At 45.4% G+C, this 24,204-nt stretch overlaps 1 protein-coding gene across 3 annotated transcripts in view; it reads left to right on the forward strand.

Moving 5' to 3' along the window:
• NCOA7 (nuclear receptor coactivator 7) overlaps positions 1-24,204 on the forward strand; it is a 218,999-nt gene that overhangs the window by 95,123 nt on the left and 99,672 nt on the right. For all 3 annotated transcript variants that reach the window (XM_068231466.1, XM_068231468.1, XM_068231467.1), the window contains exon 3: positions 305-504. In XM_068231466.1, coding sequence (XP_068087567.1) covers positions 305-504 — 200 coding nt within the window. The remainder of the gene's footprint in view (positions 1-304; positions 505-24,204) is intronic.

The following is a 24,204-nucleotide window of genomic DNA, read 5'->3' on the forward strand; positions in this document are numbered from 1 at the left end:
AAATGTGTATGGTTTGCCAACACAAGCATTCAGGTTTAGGAAGTACTGTTCTTCATGATTTAGACATCTTATCCCAAAGACTGTATCTTTGACTCTCTTCCAATACCTGCGCTCACTTTTATCAATAAATATCACAATAAATATTCAAATTCTTCTTCTTATTGGTAAAATTAAATTGTTATTTTAGCCGTGTGGTTCATTTAAGGGGAATGTCATTTCTGAATAGTTCTGGCAACTAAATGTGTCTAAGTTGACAATTTTAGAGCATTGTGAGATAATCTCCTTCCTGTCCGACATTCTGCAGGCTAAAGAAGAAGAAAACAGGAAAGCAGATCCCAGAGCTTACTTCTCCTACACCACAAGTGAGTGCCACTTCCAACAAAGATGATCCTCCCAAGGTCATTCTGGGCCAATCCCTTGAAAAGGGGCTTGATGAAGATAAGAAAAAAAAGAGAGGCCAAGGAAAGCAGATCCGGCGTGGCGAAATCAAAAGGCATAGTACAGGTGAGCAAACACATAGCGCAGGCACTCTGACTGTTATACTCACAAACACATAAGTTTGGCTTGGCAAAGTGTCCGTGTTTAAAGGACCCTGAACAGAGAAAATAAATGGAATCTGGACTTACATGGGGCTTCCTTCAGCCCCCTGTACCCCGCAAGGAGCCTCAGCATCCTCTGAGTCCACTTTATGGTCCCGCTTGCAGCTCTGTTAACCCAGCGACTTCAGCTGAAGTCACGCATGCACCGCGCATGCGCAACATCCACTGAAAGCATCCTGCCCATACGCGGTTCTTGAAAGACTGAACTGCACATGTGCAGGACGCTTACAGTTACAGGCGTGTGATTGCACCAGGTGTGTGGACGGCCCGTGCATGCGAGACTTCAAATAAAGTTGCACAGTTAATGGAGCCACAAGCAGGACCACGAAGGGGATCCAAAAGGACACCGAGGGACCTCTCGGGCTATGGGGGGGCTGGAGGAAGCCTCTGGTTAGTCCAGATTTCATTTATTTTCTCTGTTCAGGGTCCTTTTAAGCTATTAGGCAACCTCAGACCCTTGCTCTCATTGAATTAAAGGATACCTGAAGTGGCATGTAACAGGATGAGATAAACCGATATATACAGTCCCAATCCTACTTAGAATAATCCATAATGGTGGCCACACACAGCATTTTTTTTCAATTTTGACACAATCACGATAAAAACAATCAAATAAAACATACCGGTATATATTGGATTGAAAGTACAATTATTGTACATTGTTCAACCATAACAATTACAAAAACTAACAGCTAAAAACAAACAAGTGGGTAACAAATAGCAAATAAAAATCCTTCCCTCTCTTCACAACTGCATCCATTAGAACATATTTTAAGTATAACAGATTCACAGTACATTCTATTATTAACATTTTAATCATTAGTATAATTACTTTTTAATGGTTATTACCTAAACCTAATAAAGGCTCCTTCTATGACCTGTTTCTGAATAGTCAAAAACACTACAGCTTAATTCTGTGTTCACTAATCAACTCCAAATTTACTGATCTAAAACACATTACATTTCTTCCAATGATCAAATCCTTCCATCCTAATATGTTTTTGTTTTATTTTAACACAAATAAAGATTCTTTCTTCTTGAATGTAGCTATACAATTTCTTTGGTAAAAATAATTTCATAGAACTTAACATGGTACACACCATGTAATTTTCCACCAGATTGACAGTTGTAAGCACTATGCACTTCCCTTGAATCACTATTAGTTTTTTTGCCTCCCTGTGTACAGTGGATTGGGTTACCATATATCCTAAGTTGTCAGGAATTGGATAGGCGACTTTGTCCTTTCTGTACACCTTGGTCCCACCCACTGTAACCAGTGTATGTTCAGCAACCCTCGGATGAGATAGCTACACCTCACTCGCAGCGTCGGGTGGCGGGGGATTAGCCAAGACCCTCATTTCCGGAGGTTGTAACCCCTATTTGAGGGCTTCACTGGGGACCGACCAATATTTGTGGCGGCCCACTCTTTTACTATTTAATTATTATAATAAAGTTATTTAATACTTTTATATATGTACCTATAGGGCATGTCAGTTAGACAATAGTGTTTGTAGAATTTTCCCTGGTACTTACCTGTCTTTCGGTCAGTGTGTGGCAGTCTGAAATCCAGAAGCCTTTATTACATGCAATTGTTTTAATTGACGAGAGGGAGAATAGAATCCTTCTGGCACTGCTGTATAAAGTTCAAGAATTTATTTGCAAACATGACTTACACAGTCCTTGGCAAAGGTACACGCATCATGTCACATTACTGTCTATGGGGGCAGGCAGGCCTGTATGCCCCCCCAGGACACCACCACACAGCCTCCCGGAGATGGTAACGTGACATGTTACTTGTACCTTTGCCAAGGACTACTGTGTAAGACACGTTTGCAAATAAACCCTTGAACTTTATACAGCAGTGCCGAGAGGATTCTGTTCTCCTCCCTTTCACCTATTGCATGCTTGCTCAGCTCTCTGAGCACACTGTGTTTGCAGTTGCATCACCATCTACCTCTTCCATACCTGCTTTATTGCTCCTGTTAGTGCATTAAGACTGTAGATATCCTCTAGTTGCAGTAACACCATAGTGCCTGCTACCCTGTCTTTTCTCCATTTTATCCAAATAAATTGTTGTAATTGACCCTGCAACTTGTTTGTTACAAATGTTATCTTAGGGCTCGTTTCCATATGTGCGCTTTTAGCCACGCTTATGTAAACGCGATAGCAGGGACATCAGAGAGTGCATAGACTGCACTCTCTGATGTTTGCATACATGTGCTGCGATTCACCACTGAATCGCAGCACATGGTTGCCTGCATTTTGGGGCAATTGCGCCTGCGATCCCATTCATTATAATGAATGGGATCTCAAGAGCCGCCCCTGGGGTAGTCATGTGCAACGCTGAAGCACGGCTCCTGCGCTGCATAATGGAAAGGGCAGCAGTCCGTGTTGAAAATGTTAACAGGAGTGGGTGATGGGGAGGGCAGATGTACAGATCACCTTGGAGACTTTTGGCTTAACTTACACCTATTTTATGTCTTCAGGTACCAGAGGGGCCTGTTTTCAGTGCAGCTGATGCTAAGCCTTTCACATAGCTTGACACCTTCTCCACATTGCCACCAAACAGGGCTAGACAGAGGTTTAGACTGGATAGGCACCAGCCACTGAGCGCAGACCTATGAGGAAGTGGGGATGGGGCCTGACTTCTATCCTCCCTCCCTCTCCTCAGACCCCTCTCCTGTCACTGTGCTTTTCTCACCCTCCCTATCTCCAGAGTTAAAGGAGCACAGAAGGGACCTGAACCTCTAGTGTCTAGATTTTGCAGTCCGGTGAGGTGAGTTGTGCATGCTGTAATCTCCACCAGCTGCACTGCTGTGCTCCATTTATTTTGCAGATGGGGAGGGGGCTGCCTAATACTGAGGGCACATCTAGCAATCTTTACAGGGGGCTGCCTAATACTGAGGGCACATCTGGCTATCAAAGGGGAGAGAGTTGCCTAATATGTCGGGCACATCTGGCAATCTATACAGGGGGGCCGCTTACTGCTGGGGGCACAATATCTGGATATTGGGGGGGGAGGGGCTACTTTATGCCGGTAGCACATCTAGCCATCTATCCTAGAGAGGAGGCTAGTTAATACTGGGGCTAGATCTGGCTGGATATTTTATGGACATTGGAGGCACATCTGGTTATCTATGTTGGGGAAGGGGGCTATCTAATGCCGGGGGCAACATCTGACTATCTATCCTGGAGAGTGGGACAACCTCCCTAATACAGGGGGCGTGTCTGGCTATCTAGACTGGGCAATGGGTCTTCCTAATACTGGGGCACATTTCATATCTAAACTGGGACGGACACAATTTGGGGGGACACACTTTATCTGCCTCTAGCGCTAGAGAATCTAGTCCTGGCCCTATCGCTGCCTGAACTGCCCATTAACTATGTAATGGTCATTCACACCTTTGTGGTATTATAGTATATGACATGCTAAAACAATGTTCTGTATTTCAATGCATTGGACATATGACTTCATTTAATTATATTGCATGGGCCGGAGCTCTGCTGCACTGAGTCGAGACTAGAGCAGGAAAGCAGGCAGGGTGAGCGTTGTACATGGCTTGACGCTGCTCCATATGTGAACAAGCTGTTACCCTGCAGTACAGGTAATACAACAGGTTATTCAATAACACAACAGGTGTATCTGCACCCCAGAGAGAATGTTCATATGATGGTTCTCCTTTTAAAAGGTTTACTTTTGCCTTGAACGAGAGCATTGTACAGGTGCATTTTAACAATTAATTTTCTACATACACTTGAATGTACTTATTTGCTCCTTTTACACTATGTATCCCTACCAGACCTTTTACATGATAGCAGATACATTAAATTAATATTTAGTACCACAACTGCAAAAAAGTAGAAGAGTTATCTTATAAGATAATACAAAGTTCAGTACCTGTACATTACCTCATAATCATAACCAGGGCCGGTTCTAGACTTTTTGCTGCCTGAGGCAAACTTGTGAGGATGCTCCCCTCCCCCTGATTTAGAATAATCACACAGCACCCGGCAATTTTCTCCGCTGCATTTAATGTTCTCACATGACATGCTGCAGCTCAACGCAATAGCACACTGACTGGCTGCGAGTCTGTGACAAACAATCTGCTCACCCTCAGCAGTGACAGCAGTGTCTCATCCATCCTTCTATGCAAGTCTAATGAAACTCACTGTCAGACTCCTCACACAGCACAAGCTGCTTTTCTCCAATGATGACCTCCTCACCTTGCTTTCCTCTCGCTCGCTTCTCCCCCCACGCTGACTGTATGCTGTTAGTGTAAACACAGTACAGACATGCTGCCCCTGTAATCTCTGCACCTCATGCAAATGTTTCACCTTGCTTCATGAGAGAACAGGTCCTGATCTTAACTCATTAGAGATCTGTGGATAGTTTCTCCGGGTTACTGCTTTTTGCATACAGTATAGTGATTGCACCTAGCATTGCTTTTCCACATGGGCTTAATATAAGCAGGCAGTATGTGCAATGCATGCAGAATCCTAAAAAAAAATCATAAACATTGTATAATCATTGAAGTGTAGAGATGTCGCGAACCTCCGATTTTAGGTTCGCGAACCTCCGCGAAAGGTTCGGTTCGCGAAAAAGTTCGCGAACCGCAATAGACTTCAATGGGGAGGCGAACTTTGAAAATTTTAAAAAATTCTACCGGCTGGAAAAATGATAGAAAACATGTTTCAAGAGCTCTAATACCTGGAGGCACACCTGATTGAGTGAAATACACATCACTGCTGGAGGACCTGCCCTCCCTCCCTCCTCCAAGCAAGGTCCTTATACCATTTGACTCAGTTGTCTGCCTACACTAATTAGTTATGGGACAGCTGCTACACACTCTGCTAGGGAGATTTTAATTAGCCTCTTGTGGGTCTCCTCCCACCTCCCTCCTCCCACCTCCCTCCTCCCAAGCACACTAACCACTGTACCACAACAGTAGTAACTGAAGCTGGCCTAGAATTTACCATTTATGCTCAATACAAGAGAAAAAGTAGACAAGACAAATAACATTTATATCACACTTTTCTCCTGGCAGACTCAAAGCACCAGAGCTGCAGCCACTAGGGCATGCTCTATAGGCAGTAGCAGTGTTAGGAAGACTTGCCTAAGGTCTCCTACTGAATAGGTGGGAGGAGGGAGGGGGGAGGAGACCCACAAGAGGCTAATTAAAATCTCCCTAGCAGAGTGTGTAGCAGCTGTCCCATAACAAATTAGTGTAGGCAGACAACTGAGTCAAATGGTATAAGGACCTTGCTTGGAGGAGGGAGGGTAGGCGGGCTTACAGCAGTGAGACCAGTGTGTTTGGCAATAATGTGCCTGCTGACAGTGATATAGAGGTTCAAAGTTTTGCTCAATAGAGCATTATGGGGCGAATCGAACTTCCGCAAAAGTTTGCCTGCTGCAGGCGAACGCGAACCCCCAAAGTTCGCCTGGAACCGTTCGCCGGCGAACAGTTCGCTACATCTCTATTGAAGTGCATGGACAGTTTCAGAAAACAGTTTTTGTAAACAAAATGTATGTAAATAAGGTGTTACAATGTAATTTGATCAGGCATGTGTAATTCTTTTTACGAGGTGTATTTAACTTGCGTTCACCTTCCAGCAGTACTCAAACCTGTGGAGGTAATCTCCATGTATCAGCAACAAATGATACTACCTTTGCAAAGTAGGGAATAGGCATGCATATGCTGAAAAATGGCATCCAGTAATTTGACTTATGATATAAAACTTAAAAAAATGATGACTGTTGCAAATGCCAGCATGGTGGAAATAGAGCTGTATCTTTTTTGAATGTCACTATATCAACCACACAGAAGATATTCCTCATTGTAACTATGCTACTGATACAAACTTTTACCCTTTTTTTTTTCTATATCCTTTTCCATCATAATGGCAAGTCACATAAAATTACTAATGTTATATATAGAATCTTACTCAGCCTAATCTTTCTTGTTAAGCCAGTAAAAAATGTAAAGCTTTTTAAGTCCTGTGATACTGGATTAGTTGTTACATGTTTCTAATATATTTTTATATATACTGTAGATGTATATTAAACTAATTTTGCATGTATTATTATTATTTATTGCATTTATAAAGTGCCAACATACAGTGGCTTGCAAAAGTATTCGGCCTCCTTGAAGTTTTCCACATTTTGTCACATTACTGCCACAAACATGAATCCATTTTATTGGAATTCCACGTGAAAGACCAACACAAAGTGGTGTACATGTGAGAAGTGGATCGAAAATCATACATCATTCCAAACATTTTTTACAAATACCAGTAAATAACTGCAAAGTGGGGTGTGCCTAATTATTCAGCCCCTTTTGGTCTTTACTTTGTATTTGTCTTTCACGTGGAATTCCAATAAAATTGATTCATGTTTGTGGCAGTAATATGACAAAATGTGGAAAACTTTAAGGGGGCTGAAAACTTTTGCAAGCCACTGTATTAGACAATAAATAGGGATACTTATAATGTAAAGACCCCCTGGCAGAGAGAGAGGTAGCACAAGGTTATACAACATAGCTCAAGGTTATACATGTAAACATGGTATAAGATGCATGATCATGCGATTTAAAGAGAACCCAAGGTGGGTTCTAACAATGCTATCAGCACACAGAGGCTGGGTCTGCATATACTGCCCAGCCTCTGTTGCTATCCCGATCCCCCCCTAAGCCCCCCCCCACCTGCGCTCTACTATGCCCCTATAAATCACCCAGTGTGCTGTCTACACACAGCGTGTCGCAGCCAGCTGTTTACTTCCGCAAGTGTCATGCTCGTTGCTCCCCCGCCTCCTCCATAGCTCCGGTCCCCGCCCGCGTCCCTTCCCTCCCCGCTGATTGGAGGGAAGGGACTCAGGCGGGGACCAGAGCTATGTAGAAGGTGGGGGAGCGGCGAGACTGACACTTAGAGAAGTAATACCCTACTGCTACAATACCCTACTGTTACAGAAGTAAACAGCCAAGTAAACAGCCAACTGCGACACTCTGTGTGGCAAGAGCACGCCCCGGGGTTTTTTATGGTGACATCGCAGAGCACAGGGGGGGGGGGGCTTAGGAGGGATCGGTAGAGCAACAGAGGTTGGGCAGTATATGCAGACCCAGCCTCTGTGTGCTGATAGCATTGTTAGAACCCACCTCGGGTTCTCTTTAACAGAGACCCAGCAATTCAGTTCTTAGTTAGTCCACGGGAAGGGTGTCATTGGTGGGATGGCAAGATCAGGAAGAACACAGGGGAGGGTAAGACCCTGCCAAAGGCTTACAATCTAAAGGGGAGCGGTGGGACACATAAGCTAGGGCTGTGAAAAACGTTTTAGGTAAGTGTGGTAAATGGGGGGTAGGCCATTTTAAAAAAGTGTGTTTTGAGGGCTTGCTTGAAGGTGCACTATGTACGTGTGCACAACGGCACAATGATGTCATTGTGCCATCGTGCATATACACAGAGCACTCCTGGCCGTATGCATCTGCGCAATACCGCCCAAACCAGGCGACCTGGACTGAGCTGCACAGTGATTTAGGGTACAAAGAAGGGGTCAGAAAAGGGGGCGCAGTGGGCATGAGGACTGCATCCAATACATTTCTGCTCCCCCCCGCCCCCCATTTTTAATAAACCATTAAGCTATGGTATCCTTTAATTAATAATAACAATAATACATAACATGGTCCTACAAATAAATAGAGTTACAGATTGCCCAGCAAGCTCATGATTATTTAGAACTCCTAGGAGTATGTAAGAGACGGATAGAGTAAAAAAGCCTCCTACAAGTAAACCTCTTTTCTGAGAACCCAGAGTATCCTGTACAGTGGCAAATAATGAGTTTACTTTTCATAGTACAAAATAGTGTACAAATAGCACCACCTGATGGCCATATTATGAAGTGTGAGAAAAATAATACCACACATTGGAATAAATTAGTGAAAGTAATAATAACAATAATTAAAATATTTGTATAGTACTTTTCTCCTCTTGGACCCAAGAGACAAAGGCTCGCTACATGATAGCCGCTGCTCAGCGGCATCCCCCCAGCCCCTCCAATCAGGGCTGTGGAGTCGGAGTCGTGGAGTCGGAGTCGTGGAGTCGGGCAATTTTGGGTGCCTGGAGTCGGAGTCGGAGTCGGGAAAAAATGCTCCGACTCCTAATGAATTTGTAACTGTAATTAAAATAGAAAATATGATAAAATGTTATATTTCTCAGATAATAGTCATTAAAAATAATGTATATATACAGTAATAGCTGTGCTTAGTCCACAAAAATGAAATAAACCAATCAAAATTAGTTACTTGTGCTGCTTCAATAAAGCAGTCTCTGTATTTTTAAGGTCAGATATACATATCTGATTGTGACTGTATATATGATGTGTACACAGGAATCTCTTATATATACTAAATAACATCTATGCTGTAAGAATAAAGCCTGATGTGTAGCTGTGTCACTAATAGAGATGGTCAACGAGATGGAAATAATTCTGCATTGATGCTGATTTATGCAAATGTATGCACTTCCTTTGCTGATGAAATTTGATATGTTATTAAAATTTGGTTTGGTGACTACAAATTAAAGGGTAACTGAGACGGATGAAAAGTAAAGTTTTATACATACCTGGGGCTTCCTCCAGCCCCCTTTAGGCTAATCAGTCCCTCACTGTCCTCCACCACCCGGATCTTCTGCTATGAGTCCTGGTAATTCAGCCAGTCAGCGCTGTCCGGCCGCATGCCGCTCCCACAGCCAGGAACATTCTGCACCTGCGCAATAGTGCTGCACAGGTGTAGTATGCTCCTGGCGGCGGAGTGTGTGCATGCGCACTACGCCTGACTGGCTCAAGTACCTGGACTCATAGCAGAAGATCCAGGTGGTGGAGGAGGACAACGAGGGACTGATTATTCTGAAGGCAGCTGGAGGAAGCCCCAGGTATGTATAAAACTTTAATTTCATCTGTTTCAGGTTTACTTTGTTACACAGTAGTACTATACTCTGCATATGCACTCCCCACAGAGCTGCAGGGAATCCACTGAGAATGCTGTGCACATTGAACACAGAGGTGTTGTCTGTTTACAATCTTTTCATTCCCCTGCAGAGTACCTGCACATCATTCTTACATGTACCCACACTTACATTGCCTAGGGCCTGATAGATGTTCTTTGTTCCGGTTTGCACCTTTTACAAGTACTCTTACCAAGGACTAGTTTTAGTCTAAAGGGAATAAATATAGTAGTCTACATATCCTTCTCACTTCAGTTGCCTCGTAAAATTCCTAAGCGTTGGCAGTTAAGAGACGAATTTCATGTTACATACTTTTAATCAACAAAATTGTAATATGCAAATTAGAGGAGTCGGAGTCGTGGAGTCGGAGTCGGAGTCGGTGGAATCCTAAACTGAGGAGTCGGAGTCGGTGGATTTTTGGACCGACTCCACAGCCCTGCCTCCAATCGCCTCCGGCGATCGGAGATCAGGAGATCCCGTTCAAAGAACGGGATCTCCTGGAGGGCTTCCCCCGTCGCCATGGCGACGGGCGGCATGATGTCACCGACGTCATCGACGACGTGACGTCATTGGGAGTTCCGATCTACCCCTCAGCGCTGCCTGGCACTGATTGGCCAGGCAGCGCACGGGGTCTGGGGGGGGGGGCCTCACGGCGCGGGGAGCGCCGCGTAATCGGCACAGAGCGGCGGCGATCAGAGGGCACACGCAGCTAGCAAAGTGCTAGCTTCGTGCTGCAGAATAAAAATTGTCAAAATCGGCCCAGCAGGGCCTGAGAAATCCCCCTGCGCGGCATAGCCCGTGCTCAGCACGGGCTTACCGCCAGGGAGGTTAAAGATCGCCAGGGGGCAGCGCAGCGCTATTTTTTTTTTCAATCATGTAGCTAGCCTAGCGCAAGCCACATGATGCCCCCCTCCCTTCCGCATCCCTCCTACCTCTCCTATCGCCGCCGGCGCTGTTAGCCATAAGGAAATCCCGTTCTTGAACGGGATTTCCTTTAGGGCTTCCCCCATGGCGAAGATCGTGATGATGTCATCGGGAGTCCCGATCCACCCCTCAGCGCTGCCTGGCACTGATTGGCCAGGCTGCGCAGGGGTCTCGGGAGGGGGGGGGAGGCCCTTACGCGGCGGGTAGCGGCGCATCGACGGCGATCGTATACAACACGCAGCAAGCAAAGTGCTTGCTGCGTGTTTTAAAAAAAATTATGAAAATCGGCCCAGCGGGGCCTGAGCGGCGTCCTCCGGCGGTAATGGACGCAATAACGCAACCATACCGCTAAGGAGGTTAAGGTCAGTATCTATTTAGTAAGGAGTCCTTGGATAAGACTCCCTAATACTACAGGGTGGCCTCGTGAGTACGCCCTTAGTGGCTGCATCTTTTGGGCGCTTTGAATCTGACACGAAAAAAGCGCTGTACTAAGTTAGCATTATTATTATTTTATTATTAAGTATTTTCTTGTTTCCAGTTTCTGTCTCTGTTTACTGGTTAGAGGTGTACGTTGCTATAGAAATAGAGGTGTTGCTATGGAAACACTACTTATTCTTCTCAAAAGATGTGTAAATTATGCTACAGGGCTCAAAATTAACACTTTCCTATAGTGGATTGTGGTAACTTTTTGAATGAACATTGTGTAGCAAATACAACACTTGCATTAAGAGTTATCCTAGTCCCTGTCTAAAAAGTCTCTGATCAGGTACAGTGCCTATTCTCTCATTAAGCAAGGTGAAACATTTGCATCAAGCGCAGAGATTATAGGGGCAGCATGTTTGTACTGTGTGTTTACACTAAGGGCTCTTTCACACTACAGCCCTTTTTCAGCGTTTCAACGCAAAGTCGAAACTTTGCGTTGACCAAGGTAAAATGAAAGTCCATAGACTTTAATTTTACCTTTTACACCCGAAGGCTGCGTTTCGCTGCGTTGCGGTACTACGCACCCAGGAGCATTTTATAATCGGGAATCGGAGTTTCCCTGTCGGGTTAATTAATTACTACCACCGATACTCAGCGTCGCAACGCAGATTCCCGACACGCCGCAGCCTATTCAACGCGTGCAGGAAATGGCTCCTGCACGCGTTGTCTAATGTGGAAGAGGTCTAACAGCATGCAGTCAAAGTAGGAGGAGAAGCGAGTGGAGAACGAGGTGAAGAGGTCATCATTGGGGAAAAGCAGCTTGTTGTGTTGTGTTAGGAGTCTGACAGTAAATGAGGAGGGGGTGGCAGGAGAGCAGCAGTGTTTTATTTGACTTGCACAGCAGGAGGAAGGGAGTGGCTGAGGGTGAGCTGTTTGTTTGTTACAGATTTTCAGCCAGTCACTGTGCGATTGTGTTGAGCTGCAGCATGTCATGTGAGAACATTAAATTAAGCAGAGTAAATTTTGGGTGCTGTGCGATCATTCCAAACTGGGGGGCACATCCTCACAAGTTTGCCTCAGGCAGCAAAAAGTGTACAACCGGCTCTGATCAAGTATCAGACTTGCGGCGGCCCTCGTTTTGCGGCGGGATGCGGTGGTTTCCTCCTGCTGAGACTCCTGAAGTGAATTACAAGGTAAAAGTGGCAAAATGTATTCCCTTCAGAGTCTCTTTAAAGGGAACCTAATCTGAGAAGGAGATGGTTTTTTCCTTTTAATATAATACCAGTTACCTGACTCGCCTGCTGATTCTGTGTCTCTAATACTTTCTGCCACAGCCCCTCAACAAGCATACAGATCAGGTGCTCTGACTGAAGTGAGACTGGATTAGCTGCATGCTTGTTTTAGGTGTATGATTCAGCCACTACTGCAGCCATAAGTATAATTATATGAGTTTTGTACAGCAGGAGACATTGGCAGCGCTTCCAAACAGAGGCTGCACCCTGCAATAGATGTGCAGAGCTCCACTATGTGGACTAAAATACACAACTTGCATTCAAAACGGGTACAGTAAAGGAGGACGTTAGCTTCAGTATAAATAATATGTGCACAAATTATTCCCTACTAGACTTCCCCACAGCGGTGACAGGTCCTCTCGGGGAAGACCTACCACTAGTCTAACGATGAAAACACGAAGCGCTGCCGGGCCTTCCTCCAGCCCCTTGCAGCCGATATGTCACTCGCCACAGCTCCGCTCTCCGCCACTGGCTCCCTGACGGTGTAGAGGTCGACCTCGCTAGGCCTATTGCGCCTGTGGGAGCGCCGCTGTCAATCATCAGCACGTGGTGTGGAGTGTACTGCGCAGGTGCAGTAGTTCTGCACAGCAGACTCCACACCAGTAAGTAAATGTCCTTTTTTGGGGGGGCTGCCTGGACATTCCCTTTAAGGGAACCCAAGGTGAAAGGGATATGGAGGCTGACATATTTATTTCCTTTTAAATAATGCAAATTGCCTGGCTGTTCTGCTGATCTTCTGCATCTAATGCCTGGTAAACACAATGAGATTTTCTGGCAGATTTACTGCCAGATGAATTATTTTCAACGTGTCCGATCTGATTTCCGATCAATTTTCTATTAACTTCTATGGAAAATCGATCGGAAATCAGATCGGACATGTCGGAAAATCTCATCGTATGTACCAGGCATAATACTTTAAGCCATAGACCATAAACAAGCTTGCAGATCAGATGTCTATGACAAATCTGACAAGATTAGCTGCATGCTTGTATCAGGTGTGTGATTTAGACCCTACTGACTAGAAAGATCAGCTGGACTGCCAGGCAACTGGTGTTGTTTAAAAGGAAACATCTATATTCCTCTTAGTTTAGGTTCCCTTTAAGGTAGCCATACATCTAGCTATTTTGGCGGCCGATCGATCAAGAGACATATCTCTCTAAATCTGATTTGAGAGAGGTCCAATCTGAATTTCAAAATAACAAAACTGCACACTGAAGGCTTGAATGCAAAAGCTTGTATTGACAGAGCACACTACATGTTACGGTCTAACGACCTTCATCAGGTGTACCTTAGACGTTAGACCGTAACATGTAGTGTTCTCTGTCATTACAAGCTTTTGCATTCAAGCCTTCCGTGTGCATCCTCGTTATTCTGAGATTCAGATTGGAGCATTGTGTTATCCAGGTACAGCAACCTGGAAGAGGAGCACTAGTTAATCCTGCAGCAGGAGGTGTCTGCATCTGTGACATCTTTTTGTGCTTTCACTGATTGGAGAGAGATCTGTTGGCAGCCCTAAACTACAGGCTGATTTTGGGAATTGGCCTTGTGATGACGCCACACCCCTGGCCGCTGTCTCACTAATGTTTTCTGTTTTCCACCCCCACGTTGCCCATACAGTTATACTTTACCTTCTGCCGTCTGTGTGTGTTCTCGTACTTAACGCATTTCCACTCCCACGTGGTTGCCATTGTTATAGCATGTTGTTATAGCATGTGGGGCGCATACGTGACCCCACACGCACCACATGTGCTATATGCCGATAATCACATGTGGCCCGAATGCGGAAGTAGGGCATGGACACTCAGCACGGCGTGACAGGTAAAGTATAACTGCACGGGCACCAAGGGGGACATAAAACCTTGAGGGTGAAAGCAGTCGTGGTTTCTGTCCCGTTCGTGATTATCACACACTGTTACCAACGCACACCCGATCGAGCAGGTCAGCCAGAGATTTTCTACCATGTACAATCGATACATGCAACCAATTTCCACCCGAAAATGGTCGAATTGTCAATTAAGTATGCACTTGGTGGCACCAATTTTTATCAGATTCAATAATAATGATTGAATCTGATGGTTGATCGGCTGCCAAGTCTATAGCTGTATAGCCACCGTAGTAAAGGAACAACTGTAGACACTAGATAAGAGGAATGCTAGTTATCTGTTAAATAAATTGACATTTCAGAATGTAATAACAATTGTAACCAACAGATGTAAATGAGAAACAACTTTATATGAGCTAGATAATTACTGTGTGAGACATCATGTTGTGTTCTGGTACAGCCTTCGAAGAATCTTCAATAAAAACATATATTAAAAAAAGAGGAACTAAGATAAAATCAGTGGAGGTAATACACAACAGCAACTATTAAACTAGAAATGTATTAGGTAATAGATTGAGAACAGACAGTAGCTGAGGGTTGTACGTTATCCTAAGGCAAAAGATTCCCAAAGCAACCTCTCTCCCAGGGCTAACAGCCTGGTCCACTGGTGCTCAATCCCTCTGTGGGTCACCACCTCCACAAGACGAAATCCAAGAACAAGTAAGAAGGAGGCACTCAACAGGTGGTAATTAAGCTTGCGTTTAATATAAGTAGCTTAACACGACATGTTTCAGGGTTTCCCCTTTCCTCAGGTGTTTCAGGGTTTCCTGAGGAAAGGGGAAACCCTGAAACATGTCGTGTTAAGCTACTTATATTAAATGCAAGTTTAATTACCACCTGTTGAGTGCCTCCTTCATACTTGTTCGAGGGTTGCACATAAACCTTGTATTGTCGCGATTTGAGACAAGTTCTACCCTTGCAATATACTCAAGTTTATAACAGTAGCAGAATATTATTATTATTGATTTATAAAGCGCCAACATATCCGTGGCACTGTACAAAGTAAGATGATATAACTAAAGTCAGAGATAGGTCTAAGAAAATAGTCTTGCCTGGGCAAACATACAGTAAAAAGCCACTGAAATTCTCCAACTCAAAAGAAATACAGTGGTGCGTGTGAAAAACTATTTGCCCCCTTCCTGATTTCTTATTCTTTTGCATGTTTGTCACACTTAAATGTTTCTGCTCATCAAAAACCGTTAACTATTAGTCAAAGATAACATAATTGAACACAAAATGCAGTTTTAAATGATGGTTTTTATTATTTAGTGAGAAAAAAAACTCAAAACCTACATGGCCCTGTGTGAAAAAGAAATTGCCCCCTGAACCTAATAACTGGTTGGGCCACCCTTAGCAGCAATAACTACAATCAAGCGTTTGCGATAACTTGCAACAAGTCTTTTACAGCGCTTTGGAGGAATTTTGGCCCACTCATCTTTGCAGAATTGTTGTAATTCAGCTTTATTTGAGGGTTTTCTAACATAAACCCCCTTTTCAAGGTCATGCCACAACATCTCAATAGGATTCTGGTCAGGACTTTGACTAGGCCACTCCAAAGTCTTCATTTTGTTTTTCTTCAGCCATTCAGAGGTGGATTTGCTGGTGTGTTTTGGGTCATTGTCCTGCTGCAGCACCCAAGATCGCTTCAGCTTGAGTTGACGAACAGATGGCCGGACATTCTCCTTCAGGATTTTTTGGTAGACAGTAGAATTCATGGTTCCATCTATCACAGCAAGCCTTCCAGGTCCTGAAGCAGCAAAACAACCCCATACCATCACACTACCACCACCATATTTTACTGTTGGTATGATGTCCTTTTGCTGAAATGCTGTGTTACTTCTACGCCAGATGTAACGGGACACGCACCTTCCAAAAAGTTCAACTTTTGTCTCGTCGGTCCACAAGGTATTTTTCCAAAAGTCTTGGCAATCATTGAGATTTTTTTTTAGCAAAATTGAGACGAGCCTTAATGTTCTTTTTGCTTAAAAGTAGTTTGCGCCTTGGATATCTTCCATGCAGGCCGTTTTTGCCCAGTCTATTTCTTATGGTGCAGTCGTGAACACTGACCTTAATTGAGGCAAGTGAGGCCTGCAGTTCTTTAGATGTTGTCCTGGGGTCTTTTGTGGTCTCTCGGATGAGTTTTCTCTGCGCTCTTGGGGTAATTTTGGTCGGCCGGCCACTCCTGGGAAGGTTCATCACTGTTCATGTTTTTGCCATTTGTGGATAATGGCTCTCACTGTGGTTCGCTGAAGTCCCACAGCTTTAGAAATGGCTTTATAACAACCTTTACCAGACTGATAGATCTCAGTTACTTTTGTTCTCATTTGTTCCTGAATTTCTTTAGATCTTGGCGTGATGTCTAGCTTTTGAGGTGCTTTTGGTCTACTTATCTGTGTCAGATAGCTCCTATTTAAGTGATTTCTTGATTGAAACAGGTGTGGCAGTAATCAGGCCTGGGGTAGACTACAGAAATTGAACTCAGGTGTGATAAACCACAGTTAAGTTATTTTTTAACAAGGGGGGCAATCACTTTTTCACACAGGGCCATGTAGATTTGGAGTTTTTGTTTCTCACTAAATAATAAAAACCGTCATTTAAAACTGCATTTTGTGTTCAATTATGTTATCTTTGACTAATAGTTAACGATTTTTGATGAGCAGAAACATTTAAGTGTGACAAACATGCAAAAGAATAAGAAATCAGGAAGGGGGCAAATAGTTTTTCACACCACTGTAGTTGCCTAACCTTTGTAAAAAAAAAAAAAGTGGACATAGTTTGATGCATAACTGGCAATAATTATCAATGAAAATCTTAGACTAATATCCAATGAATATGGATTGGAGCTATCCATTCTTTGCCCAATCAATCCAAAGAGAGCATCAGGGGACCATGGTCAGCAGTGGCGTAGCTAAGGAGCTGTGGGCCTCAGTACAAGTTTTACATGGGGCCCTCCAAGCACTCTATACATAACAATTGATAAGGCACACCAAAACCTGCGAAGGATTTCCACAGTGTCAGAGGTGCAGAAATAAGAAACAGTTTAATGATTACTACTATTTAAAGCATCTATCAAGTGATTACAATAGAGAACTAATATTGTGCTTGAGGGAGTGCCTCTTGGGGCCCCTCTGACCCAAGGGCCCTGATGCGGTCGCTACCTCTGCAACCCCTATTGCTACGCCACTGATGGTCAGGATTGGTATTATTATTATTATTATTTATTGTATTTATATAGCGCCAACATATTACGCAGCGCTGCACAATAGATAAAAGGGGTAACATACAAGGTAGAACATACAGGAAACTCACAACAAAACAAGATTATGCAAATGATTTGATAATACAGTGTCATAGGTCAAAATAGAGATTGTTCTAGTCCACAAAAGGGGTGATTGTCAGTAAGATTGCATAATCAAGCTGGAAACACTAAGGGAGAGGGCCCTGCCAGAGGCTTACAATCTAAAGGGTGGGGGTGGAGACAGTAGGTACATCTGTTGAGAGGGTGTCTAACAGAACATATTATGGTGCTGGTGTAGGGGGGTATGCGAGCATGAAAGGGTGAGTCTTGAGAGCTTGTGTGAAGGTATTAAAGGTGGGGGCAAGTCTGGTGGCTGGAGGGAGTGAGTTCCAGAGAGTAGGGGCAGCCCTGGTGAGGTCCTGCAATCATGCATGTTTGTTTTTATTTGATGGAGTGGCTTGTGGGCGGTGCAGTTCAGATTCAAAGGCAGAGATGATCTAGTTAGACAGCAATAGTGTTCAGCAATACAAGTAAATCACAACAAAGATAATGTTACCTTAAAGAGAACCCGAGGTGGGTTTGAAGAATATTATCTGCATACAGAGGCTGGATCTGCCTATACAGCCCAGCCTCTGTTGCTATCCCAAACCCCTCTAAGGTCCCCCTGCACTCTGTAAACCCTCATAAATCACAGCCACGCTGCTGACAAACAGCTTGTGAGAGCTGGCTGTGTTTATCTGTATAGTGTCAGTCTGCTGCTCTCCCCGCCTCCTGCAGAACTCCAGTCCCCTCCTGCATCCCTTCCCTCCCTGCTGATTGGAGGGAAGGGACGGGGGCAGGGACCGGAGCTATGCAGGAGGCGGGGAGAGCAGCTGAGACTGACACTACAGATGTAAACACAGCCTCACAGCATGGCTGTGATTTATGAGGGATTGCAGAGTGCAGGGGGACCTTAGTGGGGTTTGGGATAGCAACAGAGGCTGGGCTGTATAGGCAGATCCAGCCTCTGTGTGCAGATAACATTCTTTAAACACACCTCGGGTTCTTTTTAATGTGGTGCTTATTTCTGCTGAATTACTGGTGAATTCTGGAAAATTCGTTTTTTTTTCGCCCTTTGAAAGCTGCCCTTAGAAGGCGAACCTATTTGTCGGCGAACCGACAAAAGAATGAGCTCTCCTTAGATACACAGAGCTAATCAGGAAGGCCTGGTCAGCTGGCAGACAATATGCTAATTAATAGAGGTGGGCTTGTCTCCTGCAAGTTCGAACAGATCTGTATGTGATACAGGCTTTGATGGAAATTCCAGGCCAGCCACCAGGAAGTAAAGTGTGAACAAACAATGCCAGAATTCAATAGCAATTACAATAATGTCTGTAATGTTACTCAGGTGCTAACACTATTGCAGAGGAAGATCAAGAAAGCAAAAGTGATCAAATACAAAAGATGGAAATTATCAGACATACACAGGCAATGCAGGATGAGATTAAGCGTGTGGTTGCAGATTTCAGTGCAGTTCAGATTCAAAGATGGAAATTATCAGACATACCTGTTGTGAAAGGATGAAGATGATCAGGGAAAAATCAGGGAAATTGCAGATTGGGTTGCAGATGCAAGTATTATGAGTCATAGATGAGTCAGTGGGTTGTCAGTGGTATGTGAGTGACTGTTGCATATCTTTGTACAGCATCTGAAAGTACAAAGCTAGCAGCTGTGGCAGTGATATCAATATTCTTATTGATTTATAAAGCTCAAACTTATTCTGTGGCACTGTACAAAGTAAGAAAGCAAACATGGGGTACATAAGAACACAGACAATGGTATACATCAAATCTGGACACTGGTAACAAATACAGCATTGGTATAACATACAGAATTGGTAATTACAGTGACAAATGTAACAGGATAACTAAAATGTATAACATTCAGTAAGGCAGAGAGGATTGACTGTGGCAAGTGCACTACACATAAAAGCCGTGAACCACATACATTAATGATGGTGCAGCATCCAGAATCAGTAACCAGTCCATTCAGTAATACAAAGAGAAGTAAAGCAATTCCAGAAGCAACTCATCCAGTATAAAACTTCAACTTTTAATTGTCTTCCTTATTTAAAAAAACAATAGTAACAAACGGCTTAAAAATATGAGAGTATAAGATACTTATCAGGCACTTTGCAGATGAATAGAGGTGCGGAGGTGTAGTCGACGGCCGTTTTGCCCCACAATGAGGGCTTTCTCGAGACCGAACACCCCAAAATTGTGAAGAGCAAGGCTTTATACCACAGATACCTCCCCTCAAACCTGGCGTGGCTGTACAACCCGCCCACCCATAAAGTTATCAACCAATAACATAAGCTGCACAGCCCAGGTGTAGCCACGCTCACCTGTATCAATTTGCCGTGCGCAGGGCATCCAATCAGGGGAATAGTGAGGCGGATACGCTCCTTCGCAGTGCCACCATGCGTCGCAACGGTCGTGACGTAGCCGTCTCCCGACCGGGTTCCCTGGCTCCACGTAGTTCCTGTTCCGCCCGCAATGGAACGCAACTGCGCTCCAACACACCACCCGACGCACTCACGTATGCCAATGCGTCTCAAAGTGTGGCGGCATGCAGCGCGCCGCTTCACGTAAAGACGTAAGCGAATGCGTCCAAGAGGACGCATAAGAGTACGTGTCCCATATGGGTGGTCTACAGCAGTGTTTCTCAACACGTGGTTCGCGGACCCCAGGGGGTACGCGAGACCCCAGCCGGGGGTACGCAGCCAGGAGGGGGACTCAGTGCAAAACGGGGGAGCATGCGCACACATAGCGGCAGGGAGGGGGTTCACTCCCCCCTCCCTCACCTGGGCTCCCCCGTCAGGGCTTTCCCCCTCCGACACATTAACACCGGCGGCATGGTAAAAGGAACGTGGACTTCCGCGTTCCACGCCAGAGATTCTTCTCTGTTAGCGATGACGCTGCTTCCTGTTTAACAGGAAGTTGCGTCAGGCTCAAAGAAGATCGGACCTCCAGCGTTGAACGCAGAAGTTTGCGTTCCTTTCACCATGCCGCTGTAATGTGTCGGAGGGGGGAAAGCGCTGATGGGGGAGCCCAGGTGAGGGAGGGAGGGAGTGGACCCCCCTCCCCGCCGCTATGTGTGGGCATCGCTCCCCTCATGCGCTGCGTCCCCCTCCTGGCTATACTTGGGGCACCCATGCCTGACTATACTGGGGGGCACCCACACCTAGCTGTACTTGGGGGCACCTATACATATCTATACTGGAGGCACCCATGCCTGGCTATACTAGGGGCACCCATACCTAGCTGAACTGGGGGCACCTATACCTAGCTATACTTGGGCCACCTATACTTAGCTATACTGAAGGCACCTACACCTGGGGGAACCTATACCTAGCTATACTGGGGCCACCTATACCTTGCTATACTGAGGGCACCTATACCTTGCTATACTGAGGGCACCTATACCTTGCTATACTGAGGGCACCTATTCCTAGCTATACTGGAGCCACCTATCCTGGGGGGCACTTATACCTAGCTATACTGGGGCCACCTATACCTAGCTATACTGAGGGCACCTATACTGGGGGCACCTATACCTAGCTATACTGGAGGCACACATGCCTGGCTATACTGGAGGCACCCATACCTAGCAATACTGGGGGCACCCATGGCTGGCTATACTGGGGGCACCCATGCCTAGCTATACTGAGGACACCTATACCTGGCTATACTGGGGGCACCTATAACTAGCTATATTGGGGCCACCTATACCTAGCTATACTGAGGGCACCTATACTGGAGCAGGCACCTATACCTCGCTATCTATACTGGGGGCACCAATACCTGGGGGGTGTATACACACACACACACACACACGCACACGTGCGCGCGGCACTTGGTAGGGGGTACTTGGCTCAAACTGAATTGCGATAGGGGGTACTTGGCTCGAAAAAGTTGAGAAACACTGGTCTACAGCACCACCTAGTGGAAAAATAACATATTGATTATGGCTTGTAAAGGGGATAATCATTTTTAGATAAGGAAGACAATTAAAAGTTGAAGTTTTATACTGGATAAAATGTATAACAGATTGAAATATACAAAATGAATAACAAGACACAAAAGGGTGAGAGAGCCCTGCCCTTGCGAGCGTACAATCTATATTAGACAAGATTTCTGCTGAACTCTTGTCTAACATCTACTGGTGCAAAGTGATAACCAGGTAAAAAAAGAAAAAAGGTTCTGTGTTTTTTTATCATTCTTAAGAAAAGTAAAAAGCTTGAAAGCAATTCATTTTTGCCTTTTACATAACACTATAAATGTGGTGGAACAAAACCTGAAGACATTTGTCATGTGGTGGCAGAAGGGCACTTCTGTTATTACTGTACCCAAGCCATTGTAATGACTTCAGCTTTAGGTTTGACCCATTTTATTTTGTCAACACACTTGCTGGCATTGTCAGTAAAACAGTGCCCACAGCAGCCAATCAGAAACCATCTTGTGCTGGCCTGGATGCTATAAAGGCACTTTGCTCCCTGCATCATTTCCTGCATAAACTCACTAATTGGGACTTAAGCCGACTACAGCACAAATTCTCACTTAAACAAATAATTCCAGTATACTCTATGTCTGGCATATCCTGTTTGAGGATTACCTAGGCTTCTAACTTTACAAATCACAGAGCCTACATTTCATCCTGTGTAAATACTATTACATACACCCACATTTACATACTTGAGGTTATTAAAGAAATCCCAGAATTCAAATCTCAGAATTGAGTGAGATTATATACTTGGCCTATGATGTGCTGAAAAGTTAAGGCACGTTAAAAGGAACAGAGGTGTGAGACCCATGGAAGCTGCCATTTTTATTTCCTTTTAAACAATACCAGTTGCCTGGCAGTCCTGCTGATCTTTCTAGTCAGTAGGGTCTAAATCACACACCTGATACAAGCACGCAGCTAATCTTGTCAGATTTGTCATAGACATCTGGGCCCATATGCAATTCACTTTTTCACCTAAGTTTTCTCCTAGGAGATAATTTTTCATCTTCAATTTAAAATAACTTTCCAGCACTTTTCAACTAAAAAAAGTACCAAAAAGTAGGTGAGAAAGTACTATTAACCACTTGCCGACCGCCCCCAGCCGATGGGCGGCGGCAAAGACTGGGCCCAAACGACCCCAATACGCCCATCGGCGGGGGCGGCTGCGGGAGTGGCTATGCGGCGATCGCGTCATTCGTGACGCGATCAGCCGCCGGGGACTGGCTCCGCCCACCGCTCGTAGTAACCCGCCGGCCGTTCGGAAGCGCCGGCGGGTTACTACCACCCGGATCACCGCATTTACATTGTATAATAGGCTTTGTAATGTATACAAAGCCTATTATACTGGCTGCCTTCTGCCCTGGTGGTCCCAGTGTCCGAGGGACCACCAGGGCAGGCTGCAGCCACCCTAGTCTGCACCCAAGCACACTGATTTCCCCCCCCCTGCCCCCTGATCGCCCACAGCACCCCTCAGACCCCCCCCCTGCCCACCCCCCAGACCACTGTTTGCACCCAGTCACCCCCCTAATCACCCATCAATCACTCCCTGTCACTATCTGTCAACGCTATTTTTTTTTTATCCCCCCCCCTGCCCACTGCCCCCTCCTGATCACCCCCCACCCCTCAGATTCTCCCCAGCCCCCCCCCAGACCCCCCCCCCCCGTGTACTGTATGCATCTATCCCCCCTGATCACCTGTCAATCACCTGTCAATCACCCGTCAATCACCAGTCAATCACCCCCTGTCACTGCTACCCATCAATCAGCCCCTAACCTGCCCCTTGCGGGCAATCTGATCACCCACCCACACCAATAGATCGCCCGCAGATCCGACATCAGATCACCTCCCAAATCCATTGTTTACATCTATTCTCTCCTCTAAACACCCACTAATTACCCATCAATCACCTATCAATCACCCCCTATCACCACCTGTCACTGTTACCCATCAGATTAGACCCTAATCTACCCCTTGCGGGCACCCAATCACCCGCCCACACGCTCAGATTGCCCTCAGACCCCCCCTTTATCAATTCGCCAGTGCAATATTTACATCTGTTATTCCCTGTAATAACCCACTGATCACCTGTCAATCACCTATCAATCACCCCCTGTCACTGCCACCCATCAATCACCCCCTGTCACTGCCACCCATCAATCACCCCCTGTCACTGCCACCCATCAATCAGCCCCTAACCTGCCCCTTGCGGGCAATCTGATCACCCACCCACACCAATAGATCGCCCGCAGATCCGACATCAGATCACCTCCCAAGTGCAGTGTTTACATCTCTTCTCTCCTCTAAACACCCACTAATTACCCATCAATCACCTATCAATCACCCCCTATCACCACCTGTCACTGTTACCCATCAGATTAGACCCTAATCTACCCCTTGCGGGCACCCAATCACCCGCCCACACGCTCAGATTGCCCTCAGACCCCCCTTTATCAATTCGCCAGTGCAATATTTACATCTGTTATTCCCTGTAATAACCCACTGATCACCTGTCAATCACCTATCAATCACCCCCTGTCACTGCCACCCATCAATCACCCCCTGTCACTGCCACCCATCAATCAGCCCCTAACCTGCCCCTTGCGGGCAATCTGATCACCCACCCACACCAATAGATCGCCCGCAGATCCGACATCAGATCACCTCCCAAGTGCAGTGTTTACATCTCTTCTCTCCTCTAAACACCCACTAATTACCCATCAATCACCCCCTATCACCACCTGTCACTGTTACCCATCAGATTAGACCCTAATCTGCCCCTTGCGGGCACCCAATCACCCGCCCACACACTCAGAT

Source organism: Hyperolius riggenbachi, chromosome 4 (assembly GCF_040937935.1).
Source record: "Hyperolius riggenbachi isolate aHypRig1 chromosome 4, aHypRig1.pri, whole genome shotgun sequence".
NCBI classification, from domain to species: domain Eukaryota; kingdom Metazoa; phylum Chordata; class Amphibia; order Anura; family Hyperoliidae; genus Hyperolius; species Hyperolius riggenbachi.